General features: G+C 45.0%; 1 protein-coding gene and 1 pseudogene across 1 annotated transcript in view; one reads left to right on the top strand and one right to left on the bottom strand.

Annotated features, from left to right (window-relative positions):
* The window catches only part of GPLD1 (glycosylphosphatidylinositol specific phospholipase D1), a 49,206-nt gene that overhangs the window by 20,838 nt on the left and 13,676 nt on the right, over positions 1-14,692 (bottom strand). Inside the window, exons 9-13 of the mRNA XM_058667434.1 lie at positions 7,961-8,068; positions 7,711-7,738; positions 7,485-7,624; positions 4,594-4,659; positions 1,226-1,346 (exon numbers count right to left, since the gene is read on the bottom strand). Of these exons, the coding sequence (XP_058523417.1) occupies positions 1,226-1,346; positions 4,594-4,659; positions 7,485-7,624; positions 7,711-7,738; positions 7,961-8,068 (463 nt within the window). The remainder of the gene's footprint in view (positions 1-1,225; positions 1,347-4,593; positions 4,660-7,484; positions 7,625-7,710; positions 7,739-7,960; positions 8,069-14,692) is intronic.
* On the top strand, positions 2,402-3,565 carry LOC118758252 (cyclin-dependent kinase 11B-like; annotated as a pseudogene).

Raw genomic sequence — 14,692 nt, 5'->3', positions numbered from 1 at the left:
ATCTTCCATACAGAATTCATTTCTTCACAAAGGAGACAAATGCAAACATAGTAAGGAATGATTAGGTGTTTTAATGGAGGTTTCCTGCTATAGGAAGATCAATGTAACTTAGGTATCCAAGTGCAAGATACAAGGAACCCTTATTTTAAAATGTTAAGGCAATGACAACAGAGCACTAAACCAAGTACCATGGCCTTGTCAACCCCTGCAGACATCATCACAAGGTGCGCTGAACCCATCTGACCTTCAAAGCCAACCACAGTCCTCCCTTCCCAGGCCTTTCTTGGTTCCTTACACTCTGGTCTTGTGTTCCAAATGAAAATTCCTAAGCATTCTGAAATCTTCCCAACTTACTACCAGAAATGTACCCATCACTGAACAAGTACTATCTACTATTCATAGCCAAGGTAAAATGCTACCTCCTCCTCAAAGCCCTCTCTGCTCCCCTCTAATCTGTTCCACCAGTTCACCAGGATGTTTACTATATTCTTACCACATCATAGCTATTTTTGTGTTTGTCACACCATGTTAGTTTTCTAAAGGTTGGGTCCGTTTTTTTTTTTTTTCCACAGTTTATATTGCCAATGCAGTATCTTCATTTAAACATGTCCCTGAGGGTCCAGCATTGTGGCATAGCAAGTTGAGCCCCATCCTGCGATGCTAGCATCCTATTATGGGCACCAGTTCAAGTCCTAGCTGCTCCACTTGCAATCCTGTTCTCTGATAAATCCCCTGGAAAAACAGCTGAAGCTGGCCCAAGAGCTTGTTCTCAGGTATCCATAGGGAAGATCCAGAAAAAACTACTGGCTTCAGCCCAGTTTAGTCCTAGCCACTGCAGGCATTTGGGGAAGGAACAGAAAGATCTCTAACTCTGCCTTTAAAATTCAATCTTTAAAAAATGACCTCAGGGACTCAATTTGCATGCAGTGGCATCTTTCAGCCCGGGGCTGTGCATACTGACAATGTTGCTGACACATCTGGGGTAAGGCCAATGTAGGACTGGCTCAGTGCCCAGAACCACGAGTGCTTCCTGAAACCTGCCAGAGGCCCAGAGGCCCAGAGGCCTGGACTCACGGCTCAGAACTCCTCCGTAACAAGTCATACTGGGAGACTGGCACACACACAGGTGATTTTCCGCAGGCAACTGAATGGCCAGGGGTACTGCCAAACAGGATTGCGCAAGAAACACAGTGTTCTCCTGTGGCTCAAAGCAAAAAATTCTCACCGGAGTCCAGGATTCCACAGTGAAAACTACTCCTCTTTCAGTGTAGTTGACATTCCTTCTAATATCCTTAGTTGTGGATGCAGTCAAGTTCCTGTGAAAACTATTTTTTGGTGGTTTTGAGCTGTTGGAGAGAGAAGATGGTTAAGAATGAACAAATAACTAATTCTTTGAATAACCAAACTGAAAAATAGTTAATCACAGATTAAAAACCATAGAAAATTCATTTTAAGATTTATTTTTCTATAAAGATCGGTTGATTTGAAAGGTAGAATTACATAGAGAGGGAGGCAGAGAAGCAGAGAGTGCTGGCTCACTCTAGACGGTTGCAACAACCAAGGCTGGACCAGGCTAAAGCCAGGAATCCAGAAGTCCTTGTATTAGCTCCCACATGAGGAAGGTGAGAGAACACTGCCGAGAACCCACCATCCAGGAAAGAACTCCATGGAGACAGGATTGATGACTTTTGTGACCATGAAACCACCCCTACAGATGTCTCGGTAAGAAAAGGCCCAACCCGGGAAAACGAGAAAAGGACACAGAATCCTGCTAGAGTGGAAGAACAAGAACATGAATAACGGAAACATTGCAAAGAGAAAGATGATAAAAAATGGGAGATGCAAAGGTGCAGCGAGATGCTGAAAGAACATTCTAGGAAAGGGGCATCTTCTTGGGCAACTAGAAAGGAAGTGCAGACAAGAGCACGGGCTGTAGGAGCAACAGAAGGAATGTGAGCCGCAGGCCAGTGAGCATCACAAGCAGCTGGAGGTCACAGGGAAGTTGGTGTGTGAGACCACACAGTGAAGACGCTGCCCCTGTAGGGAGGACAACCACTGGAGCCATGATCCACTGCGGCTACCCAAGACTGGGCTGGGCTAGAAGCTAGCCAGAAGCCCGTACAAGCTAAGCTGGAAAAGACGAGACTGGCTGTCCGGTTCAGTCCATTGGCGGCCACGAAAGGAAACCCCCATCTGCCGAGTCTTCATCCACAGAATTTGATTCAGGCTGGCAGGAGGAAGAAAGGCAGCACCAGTGAAGGGTTGAGGGAGGAGAAGGAGCAGCTCCGAGATGGCCTCGGAACACACTGTGAGTGAGGTGAGCTGGGGTGCAATGAGCAGGAGAGAGAGAGCTGCAGCCCAGCTGTTTCAGACTCACAACTGGAACAAGGTCCCAGGGTAGATGACGGGGATGAAGCAGCAGGAAAAGAGTGCAGGGCAGCATCCAGCTGAGAGGGACTGCAGGCCTGACTCCCCAGCCGTGTCACCCTTAGAACTCCAGCAGGGGCTGCCACAGTGTGGAGAATCAGGATGGAGGAGACCTTCCAGAGCAAACATAAAACCAGATGAGATTGTGGCTGTATGGCAGTTGAAAATGGGGAAGTTTCCCAACTGCATCACTGAGGGAGATGCTCACTGACCTCAAGGTCCAGCACCCCAGCATCATCACTGACAGACCATTGTGGGCAGCTAACCTGGACAAGATCTCCATTGTGATGAACCATGCAGAACATGACCCCAGGAGCCTGATGGAGACCATGCAACAGCCCTTCCTGCCAGGGTAGGCGAAGACCCCGAGCATCCAGCTGCCCTGAGGAGCGAAGCATCTGTCCAACAGCTGGATCCTGCACCCAGACTTCAAGATATGTAGCCTTCTGCTTAATCACGCTGGCACCATCAAGAAGGGGGTGACTTTGGGCTGGCTTGTGAGTCAAGGTCCTCACTGGGGGCCTGCACCTGGCAGCATCATGTCCCAGAGCTGCTGCTGGGTGCCAAGAAGTGCTCCAAAGCCAAACTGATGTGTTAACAGTGGGTTGCATCTTTGAGAAGCTTCTGACTTAGGATGTCAGACATGGAACCCACCAAGCTGCTTTAGGACCTGGGGACCCCAAGGGAGATGATCTAGTCTGGAGGCACAGACCTCCCTGTGGTCACAGGATGACCAATCTCCGTAACTGCCATGGGGCCTTCCTCTCAGGCCTGGGCTTTGATCTCACAAACAAGTTGCTGACCTATTTTCCTGGAAGGATGATCAGTACAGAGCATGTCCTCAAGCACGAAGATTTCCACGAGACACCCCTCCGCCACAGCCACTGACCCCCTCCACGTTCTGCACGTGGCCAGCAAAGAGCGAACCACAGAGAATAAAGCACAGTGCAACTCTACGGCCTCCCAGGACAGGCTGGGGCTACAGCCAAATGGGCAACAACAACCTGAAGGAGACCAGCTTCTACCTCACCACTGCTAAGCAGGTGCCTCAGCTGCAGGCTCTGGCTTCAGTCTCGGTTTTGAAACTTGGAGAGGACCCCTCCACTGGATGTGGCTTCTGCAGGGAGAGCTGCCATGAAAGAAGAGGCCCAATTCTGGGCTCTCGTGGTGACTCAACAGGCTAATCCTCAGCCTGCAAGTCCAGCATCCCGTATGGGTGACAATATTGTCCTCTACTTCCAATCCAGCTCCTGCTTATAACCTGGAAAAACAGTGGAGGATGGCTCAAGTCCTTGTTCTGCACACACAGGGGAGACCCAGAAGAGGAACTTGGCTCTCAACTTAAGCTCAGCTCAGCTCTGGCTACTGTAGCCATTTGGGGAACGAACCAGTGAATAGAAGAGGTCTCTTGTCTCTCCTCTCTGTTAATCTGCTTTTTCAATATTTTTGGAAACTTTTTTAAAAAGATGCCCAATTCTGTAACAACTCCTTTGTCTACTTGATTTTCCGCATTTCTGTATTTGGAAACTTGTAGCCTGAAATATCATTTTCCTGGTGGAAAAATAAAGCAAAAATATCTTTGTATAAATGTTGTCAAACTGTAATTTTAAATATTCTAAATACCTCAGCCAAATGTCTAAAGAAATTTAATAGCTCCACAACATCCATCACAAAGTGAGTTACAGCACATGTGCTGAGATGAACATGCCTCAAAGGCACAAACTCAAGGGAGCTAAAAAAAAGCTTCCTAAGGTTGTAACAATCCCTGGAAACACTGTACTGCTAGGGCCACAGAGGCAAAGACCCCATGTAGAGCAGGCATTTCCCAGGAACTTTCTGAAGTACCCTTGGGTGCTAACTGCCTCAGCTCCATATATTGCAGTAATCCATACTGATTCAAGGAATGCAGACATGGGGTTTTTCCCCTTTTACAGAAGTAAGGAGAGGGAGGGAGGGAGGGAGGGAGGGAGAGAAGGAGAGAGAGAGGGAGAGAGAGAGGGAGAGAGGAGAGAAGTAAGCAAGAAGCTTGTTTAGAATTCATACCACTGTTAGTGACCACAGCTGGAACTGGAAGTGACCCCTGTCTGCAGAGTCCATGCTCTCAGCTTCCACAAGGCACCCACGGGGTGAGGTATCTTTCCTCCAACAGTTGCAGAATCCACTTACCTGAAGGTATTGTTTTGCTGGCCTCCACATGCAATAAACAGAGGATTCTCGGGTAGGAAGCAGTCACTGGGAACACAAAAAGAGCGAGGCATTAAGTGGTATTTCATGTTGATGTATCTGTGGGTGCATTTCCACTGTCCCCGAAGGTCTGACGTGTCCTAGGCGACAATGTGACAGGAGCACAGGCTTCTGGCTACCAGCCTTTCCTCTCTTGACTAAGAGACGACTGTCACAGAAACCGGGGCCTAATGATGTCACCATGTGTGCATTTGATCCTTTTTAGACCCATGTAAGTCTGCATTTCTCAGTTCCATTCTTTAGAAATTAAAATTCCTAGGACTTCAGTGATTCAGTAGGTAATAAATATCCCCTACTTATGGGTGAATACTTTCCTTTAGGGGTTTCTACCAACTCTGAACAGAGCATGCAGGGAGCAGGAATCCAAGTAAGAAGCACTGTAAAATGAAGGCAACATTTAAGAAGAGGTGTTTAGGGGCTGGGACCATGGCATAGCAGGCTAAGCCTCTCCCTGTAGTGCCAGTATTCTGTAAAAGCACTGGTTCTGGGCCCGGCGGCGTGGCCTAGCGGCTAAAGTCCTCACCTTGAACGCCCCGGGATCCCATATGGGCGCCGGTTCTAATCCCGGCAGCTCCACTTCCCATCCAGCTCCCTGCTTGTGGCCTGGGAAAGCAGTCGAGGACGGCTCAATGCATTGGGACCCTGCACCCGCGTGGGAGACCCGGAAGAGGTTCCAGGTTCCCGGCTTCGGATTGGCGCGCACCGGCCCGTTGCAGCTCACTTGGGGAGTGAATCATCGGACGGAAGATCTTCCTCTCTGTCTCTCCTCCTCTGTGTGTATCTGGCTGTAATAAAATGAATAAATCTTTAAAAAAAAAAAAAAAGCACTGGTTCAAGTCATGGTTATTACACTTCCAATCCAGCTCCTTGATCAAGCAGAAGCTGGCCCACATAGGAGACCATGAAGAAGGTCCAGGCTCCTGGTTTCTGTCCAGCTCAACTCTGGCCATGGGAGCCCTCTGGGGAATGAATTTCCCCATAAATCTGTCTTTCAAGTAAAAATAAATAAATCCATAAAAAATTTCAATGTTCTGAAAGTAGGATGGAGCACATGGAACAAGCAAAAGGAATGCCAGAAAGAATGCAGGAAGCAGCTGACAGACCTCTTGTTCCTGTCTTCCCCAGAGCCAGTACTGAGCCGAGGGAGAGGTTCTCTGAATCCTTTACCAGAACTCTATGTTTTCATGTTAAAAATGGTGTTCATGTTAGATCATTCTCCCCTTACAAATTGTGACTCATTAGGTCTCAAAAACAAATTTAAGGGGCTAGTGGTACCACTGCCTATGATGCCAACATCCCATGTGGGTGCCAGATCAAGTTCCAGCTGCCCCACATCCAATCCAGCTCCCTGCTAATGTGCCTGAGAAAGCAGCAGTGGATAGTTCAGTGCTTGGCTCTTGAACCAATGGGGGAGACTCCTGGCTCCTGGCTTTAGCTTGGCTCAGCCCTGGCTGTTGAGGCCATTCAGGTAGTGAGTCAGCAGATCAAAGACCTGTCCCTCCCCACCTTCTCCTGTAATTCTGTTAATTAAATTTTAAAAATCTTTTTAAAAAATGCTCAGTGCCTAGGTTCCTGCACCCACCTGGGAGATGCAGGTGAAACTATTGGCCTCAGCCTGATTCAACTTTGGCTGTTGTGGCTATTTGGGGAGTGAAGCAGTGGATGAAAGATCTCTCTCCCCACCTCTATCTCTTTCAAATAAATGAAATGGATTTTTTTTAGAAGTTTACTAGGTAGCAGACTACAGTCAAAGTTATCAAAGAGAATCTTGTCTCAACATACAGTTAAGATTCACACTAGTTTAACACAGGCAACACAGGTTGTAAGGGCAAAGCAGTCCAGTCCAGTGTGTAATATTGTCCTGTGCACTCTGCAGGCCAGGTCAGCCACAGCCAAGCATCCTCAAGTACTGGTCCAGAGCAGCCTTCCAGACATACACATGCTCTTGTCCTTTCATGGCTCTGCTTCCTCCCCAGCCATTCCCGTGCCAGGTGCTGCCTGGAATGCTTTCCATCCAATTACTCTTCAAGACTGTTCAACACTTGTGTGCAGTACTGCATATACAAGGGGATAGCTGGGAATAGGTTCTCAGGGCAACCCCAGCTTCCTCAAGCATCTAGTACAAGAAGTCTGTGATGTCATGAAAATCAACTGGAGTTAGAAGTGTGGGGAGAGCCCAGCCTCCCCATTTTCCAGCACTTAGTCTCCTGTTGCCATTTGCCCTTTGCTCACTGAGGAGGAGGAAGACAGGATTGGAGGCCAGCTGGATGCCCCATTTGCACAGCAGGCTTGGTCTTCCAATTGCACCCATTTCTGACCTTGGAGTATGGAGGAGAACAGAGCTGGGGTTCTGTTCGCCTCCCCCCCTTTCTGTTAGATGAAGCACCCTCTGGAGCCCTTCAACTGTGAGGGAAACAAAGGCCCACACCCCTGCTACCAACTGCAGCAGGGATGCAGTGTGGGCACAACCACTCAGGAGCCGGGAAAGCGACACCCAGTCCCCACCTGGTCTCTCCCCAGGAAACACATGAGGCACTCACAATGGAGGCAGGACTGAGCCATTTCTCACAATCCACATATTTTGCAATATGTGTTTGTATCCCTAAAGCATGAGATGTGGGTGCAACCAACTGGCTGGGAACTTTTTTTAGTTGACCGAGTTTCCATTCTTTTCCTCCTTGAATAGATTGAGCAAGCACTTCCTGACACTTTGCTTTGTTGTGATGCGATCAGTTGAAAAACCTGCCAGTTCTGTTGAGAATGGAGTCACAAAGCAGGGAGTATTTGGGGTAAGACACCGAATAGCAATTTACCTGGTCCCATTCTCCAACATATAGCTTGTTAGACGGTAAATATTAGTGGACCAAAACGCCATGTCATCCAGCCCTCCAAGGAAATATTCTTGAAATTGTTCCACCAGAAAAGGGGACTTTGTGGCAAAAGTAGAATAAAGCTATGGTCAAACGGAAGAAGAGAAAAAGTAAGATATTATTCCTAATATTGGTGTTATCAAATAGATTTGAACAAACAAAAGTTTACCTTGGAAACAGCTAATGCTTCACCGTACCTGCAGGGCAAACAGCAATTTCGATGGTAAGTAGCAGTTTCCACAGAGATATGAAGAAATGAAGGAAAACTTTCACACACATTTGCACTATCCCATCACTGCATTTGAACAAACAAAACCCATGGATCCAAACACATCTACTCTCAGGAAACTAAAACTCAGAAAGTATGCTAACCAAATCACAAAAGAACAGATGTAAACTTTCCTCCGGGTCACACTTACATTTCCCAGAACTGGAGGTATGAGCAGTCCACAATCACTTTCTCGGTGATGACTTCTTTCCCATAGAGTTTCTCATAAATTCCTAGCAGGTCTTTGATGGGAACATACCTGAGAGATCCATTAAAATAGAAGTGTTACTTTGACTGAAGACAATAACGCAGGGCAACCACCAGCTATTCCATGATGATTATATGCCAGATCCCACAGAAAGACCACTACATACACTAGTCTTTTAATCCTACAAGTGATTCTGGGAGTTAATGTTACCATTTTTGTAAGTCTGATTTTATTAATTTCAAAATTAGATCTATGGGTTTACTTCCAAAATGTGCACAACAGCCAGGGATGGCTCTAGCTGAAGCCAGGAGCCAGGAACTCAATTCATGTTTCCCATATGGTTGGCAGAGGCCAAGTACTTGAGTCATCAGCAGCTACCTCCTGCTCTACTTCAGCAGAAAATTGGAATCAGAATTAGCATCCCAAGCAACATGTTAACTGCTTTGCCAAATGCTAACCTTAGCTAGTATTGGTATAACCCCATTTCCAAAACACAAGAAGAAACCAAGCCATGCAGAAATTAAAGAATGTACCTATTGGTGCAAAGTGAACAACTGGTATCTTACTCACCTTAAACATAGGAAACTCAAATATAACTTTGTGAATCCAGATTTCAAGGATTTTGAATGGAAGAATCATAATTTTAGAACACCAGAACTGACTCCTTATCCCAGCATCCTCATATTAGAGCACCCAGAGCAAAGTGGTGAAAAGAATTCCCAGTCAGGCCTCCTGTATACATGCCAGCTCTCCAGATGGTGGGCAGCGGGAGCTTAGAAATCAAGATTTCCACTGAATCATGTTTTTAAGTCTATTTCAAAATCTTGGGAATATGAAAACATCTCAGCCAATAGAATCTGATTTTAATATGTTTATAAGAGAGGCAATTAAGTATAAGAGTACCAGAATGGCCCTAGACAAAAATATTTGAGTGAATCACTAAGCTAGCAAGAAAGTAAAAATTTCCCCAAACTGAAAACAAACTGAAAAATTTCCAAAGACTCAAAACAAACTGAAATTGGAATTCTGAGGGCCTGTGGGCCATGGAAGGCCATATAATCACTTACTCTGCCCTTGTCAAGCCATTCATAGGTGGGCCAATTTTTGAGTGGGTAATTTTTTAATGACCCACAAATTATGTTCTAAGCATCCAAAGGCCCCGAGAGGAAGACGGACTCCCCATCTCTGCCTTGGGAGTAACCAAGTGGGAATCAGTTGTTGTTGGGAGGACATCTGCCCGACCCTGGGACATGGGGGCTGCTTTGGTGTACAGGATAGATCACAGGGACCATCTGAAACCACCCAGCCCAGAGGAGAACCACTTCTCCACCAACTGCATGCTTTGCAATCAAGAACACAAAAGGCCACCTGTTTTGCATGAGTATGAGCCAGAAACAAACCCAACATTCAAGCAATAACAGCACAAAAACCTTTCTGGATTTATCAGCCACAGCTACAGAACTCTCAAAAGTACAATACAAAGAACCACCTTGAAAGCTTGCATGAAGAAAGTCTCTAGTCACAGTGAAAGGAGCCTCTATTAGTTTACGAGCAGATTTCTCAGTAAAAGCCTTGGTAAGTCAGGAGTGAGGGAAGGCAATGATCAATTCCAGGTTCTGAAGAAAGAATTGCCAACCAAGACTACTATACCCAGCAAGATTAGCTTTCATTTTCTACAACATTAGCAACATTTTCTACAAAAAAGAATTGAATCATCAGCTCTAAGGTAGAGAATGCTACCTACAGAAATAACAGATACCTACCATAATGAAAACATGGAACAATGGAAAACCCACCAGAAAAAGAACAATGGATATATAAAGAGCAGATATTTTAAGATGACAAAACTAATAATCTTGAAAGTAAATCAAATAAATTCCCCAGTTACAGATGACTGAATGGACCAAAAAATACCAACCATATGTAGCCTACAAGAAACTCACTTCACTAGTAGAGGCACAGAGAGATTGAAAAGGCTGGAAAAACAGTTCATGAAAATGGAAACCAAAGGTCAATGGGTACAGCTCCATTTCCTTCAGACAAAAGAGGCATTAAGACAGAGTGGAGACCAACCTTGTGGTATCAGCTATGCCCACTGTGATACATCACAGGAGAGACCCAGCTGCTTCATTTCCAACTAGAAGATGGCTCAAGTGCTTGGACCCCTCATGGGAAACCCAGAAGAAGCTCCAGGTTCCTTAGCTCCAGCCTGGGCCAACCCCAGCCTCTGTGGCCATTTGGGGAGTGAACTGGCAGGTGAAAGAATTCTGTCTCATCTTTCTTCCTTATAGCTCTGACTTTCAAATACGGACATGTTAGAAGGACAAGAAGCGTAGGAGGTAAAAGCATCATAGAAAGATCAAGGGAGAAAATCAGCAAGATATAAAGATTACAAATGTCTATGCACCTAATACAAAAGGACTGTGTCATAAAAACGTTAGAGCTAAAAGGAGAAGTAAACACCACTACGGCGATAATAAGAAAACATCCGATTCTTGTGCAGGTCATTTAGACCAAAACAAAGGACAACAAACATATCAGAATTAAAATATACCATGAACCAAACATAAGTGGAGCTAACAGACATGTTCAGAATGTTTCATTCAACAGCTGCCAAGCACACATTCTCTTATTAGCTCGTAGAACAAGTCCTAAGTAAAGCCATAAAAGTCATAAAGCATGTTTCAATGTTCTAAAACATCAAAATCATATCATGTATATTTTCCTGCCTATAATAGAAAACAGTCAGAAATAAATGACAAAATAAAATTTTAAATTAAACAAATTTAGGCCTAGCACAATAGCCTAGTGGCTAAATCCTCGCCTTGCATGCTCCAGGAACCCATGAGCGCCAATTCGTGTCCCTGCTGTTCCACGTCCCATCCAGCTCCCTGCTTGTGGTCTGGGAAAGTAGTAGAGGACAGCCAAAGCCTTGGGACCCTGTACATCTCCTTCTCTGTCACTTTAAGATTTATTTATTTTTATTGGAAAAACAGATCAGATTTATGGAGAGGAGAAACAAAAATCTTCTATCTGCTGGTTCATTCCCCAAATGGCTGAGCCGATTCAAAGCCAGGAGCCTCTTCCAGGCCTTCCACATGGGGGCAGGGTCCCAAAGCGTTTGGTCATCCTTGACTGCTTTCCCAGGTCACAAACAGGGAGCTTAATGGGAAGCAGAGCAGCCGGGACATGAACCAGCATCCATTTGGTATCACGGCATTTGTAAGGTGATGAGTTAGCCACTGAACCATTGTACCAAGATGTCCCTTTCACTTTTCAAACAAATCCTTAAAAATAAAAGGATTTTCTTTAAAATCTGGAATCAAACGTGTCACTCTCACAGCTCTTCCTTAATGCAGTATTGGAGGTTTTGATCAGAGCAATTAGAGAATAAAAGTCAAACAAATAGGAAAGGAGGTAGTAAAATCATCTATTTTCAGGTGATATCACTTTTGGATAGATCAATCTACACACCAAAATATTACTAGAAGTGACAAATTTGGTAAAGGTACAAAATTTACTCAAAAATCATAGCATTTATATACCAATAACAAATTCACTAAGAAATAAGAGCCTATTCATAATAGCTTCAAATATGCATACAATATAGTAAAGAATACATTTAAAGAATGTGAAAGACATCCACAATGAAAATTCAAAGCACCAATGAAATAATCAAGAATATAATGAAATGAAACGACCTCCCATGTTCATGGGTTGGAAGAATAACCAAAAACTTCATACTACCCAAAACAATTTATAGGTTCAAATGCATTTCTGTTCAACACACCAATAATTCACAGAATTAGACCACAAAAATCCTAAAATCCACATGTAATCAGACCTTGAACAGTCCATGTTTTTTTTTTAAAGATTTATTCATTTTATTACAGCCAGATATACAGAGAGGAGGAGAGACAGAGAGGAAGATCTTCCATCCGATGATTCACTCCCCAAGTGAGCCGCAAAGGGGAAATGCGCGCCAATCCGAAGCCGGGAACCAGGAACCTCTTCTGGGTCTCCCACGAGGGTGCAGTGTCCCAATGCATTGGGCCGTCCTCAACTGCTTTCCCAGGCCACAAGCAGGGAGCTGGATGGGAAGTGGAGCTGCCGGGATTAGAACCGGCGCCCTTATGGGATCCCGGGGCTTTCAAGGCGAGGACTTTAGCCGCTAGGCCACGCCGCAGGGCCCCATGTTTTTTTTAAGTGCACTTGCAAGTCAGGCTGAGAGAGAGCACGGCAAGAGGGAGAGAACAATAGAGAAACAAGACCATTCCAGTTCATTGGCTCATTTCCTGACCGCCTACCACAGCCAGAGCCAAAGCCAGGAACCAGGAGTGATATCCACGTCTCCCAGGTGCATGGTGGGGAGCCACACTGATAGCTTCCAGGATCTGCACCGCAAGAAACTGGAATCAGGAGTGGGAACCAGAAATCCAACCTAGCCACTCTTATGGAATTCAGGCATCGTTGCCACTAAATACCAGCTCCAATCCCAAATAATCTTGAACAAAAAAAGAAATCTGCAAGTGTCACAATTCTTGATTTCAAGGTATACTGCACAACTGTTGTAACCAAAACAGCATAGAACAGGCACAAAGACCGAAAAAAAAAAAAAAATCAATGGTACATGATGGAGATTTCAGAAATTAATCCATGCATCTAGAGCCAATGATTCTCAAAAGCACCAAGTAGAGAACCTAGTTTCTTTAGTAAGTGATGGTGGAGAAATTGGGTCTCTAGATGTGTACGATTGAAAGAGGACTCACTACCCACATCAAAAATCAACTCAAAATGCAAAGACCTACAGGTAAGATTTGTAACCATGAAACTACTAGGAGAAAACACTCCAAGACATTAGTACAGGAGATGACTCTTGTGATAAGACTCCAAAGCATGGGGGGAAAAGAGCACAGGCAATGAACAAAAACAGGCAGGATTGTTGTCAATAATAAAGAAAATTCTGCACATCAAATAACAAAGAATAAGTGGTAGAATGGGAGGAGATATGTCTAAACAATGCCTCTGACAAAAGACATATCCAGAACATATAGGGAACATGCAAACAAAATCAACAGTCCAGTTTAAGAAATGGTTCTGCACACACACTTCCCAAAGTAAGCACAAATGGCCAATAAATATGAGGAAATCATTCATGTCAATAGCCATCAGGGAAATTCATATCAAAAGTAGACATGCCCCATATCACTCCAGTAAGAATGGCTATCATCCAGAAGGTATAAATAAAATTGTCAAGAAGGACAGAAAAAATAGAACGTGCACACACTATTGTTAGGAATGCAAGTTTAGTAAAGTTCTCCAAGCTGCCTTCACCAAAACTAAAAACATACCTACCACATGACCCAGACATCCCATTTCTGGGTATTGATCCAAAGGAAATGAAATGATATCAGCATATCAAGAGATACCTTCACTCTCACATTCACTGTAGTGTTCTGTACAACAGCCAATATGTGGGATTAACCCACATGTCCATCAACAGATGACTGAACAGAACACCACAGAGTAGTCATACAAAATAAGACTGGGACATGTGCTGCAAGTTGGTTTAAACTGAAAGTCAGTAACAATACATGTTCTGCCTCCTTTGGGGAAATTAAAGTTGACTCAGGGTAAACAACTTGAAGTTGAAATGTTGCTTACTGGGCCCGGCGGCATGGCCTAGCGGCTAGAGTCCTCGCCTTGAAAGCCCCGGGATCCCATATGGGCGCCGGTTCTAATCCCAGCAGCTCCACTTCCCATCCAGCTCCCTGCTTGTGGCCTGGGAAAGCAGTTGAGGACGGCCCAATGCATTGGGACACTGCACCCGCGTGGGAGACCCAGAAGAGGTTCCAGGTTCCCGGCTTCGGATTGGCGCGCACCGGCCCGTTGCGGCTCACTTGGGGAGTGAATCATCGGACGGAAGATCTTCCTCTCTGTCTCTCCTCTGTGTATATCTGGCTGTAATAAAATGAATAAATCTTTAAAAAAAAAAAAAAGAAAAGAAATGTTGCTTACTTAGGACACCAGCACCCTATATGTTAGTATTGGTCCAAGTCCCAGCTTTGCTCCCAATTCTAACTTTCAGCTTATGCATGCCCTGGGAGATAGTAAATAATGGTCTGAATACGTTGGTTCCTGTACAGGAGACTCAGCTTAAGTCCTGGCTATTGCAGACAGCTGAGAAAAGGCATTAGATGCTCTCGGGTTGTGTGCGTCTATCTCTCTGCATTTCAAAAATAAACTAGAACATGGTTGACCTGAACTTAGAATAGTTATTACTAAAGGTTGGTTAGGGTGAGTGGCAATGGCAGGATGGTGTGCATGGAAGCAGGTTGGCAACAAGGACAAAAACACATTAGATAGAGTTAACAGCAATAGGTTTTAAAAGATTCATTTTCACCAGAAAGACAGATGCACGAAGAGGAGAGTCAGAAAGATCCTCCATCTGTTGGTTCACTCCCCAGATGGCCACAACTTAGTCAATCCAAAGCCAGGAGCCAGGAATGTCCCCCTAGCCTCCCACTTATGTGCAGCATCCTAAGGACATAAGCCATCCTCTGCTGCTTTCCCCAGGTCACAAACAGGGAGCTGGATGGGAAGTGGAGCAGCCGGGACACAAAACAGTTCCCATATAGAATGCCGATGCTTGGAGGTGAATATAAACTGATCATA

This window comes from Ochotona princeps, chromosome 1, assembly GCF_030435755.1.
Source record: "Ochotona princeps isolate mOchPri1 chromosome 1, mOchPri1.hap1, whole genome shotgun sequence".
NCBI classification, from domain to species: domain Eukaryota; kingdom Metazoa; phylum Chordata; class Mammalia; order Lagomorpha; family Ochotonidae; genus Ochotona; species Ochotona princeps.
The sequence above is the reverse complement of the archived record's forward strand: the minus strand, read 5'-3'. Positions and strand labels throughout refer to the sequence as shown.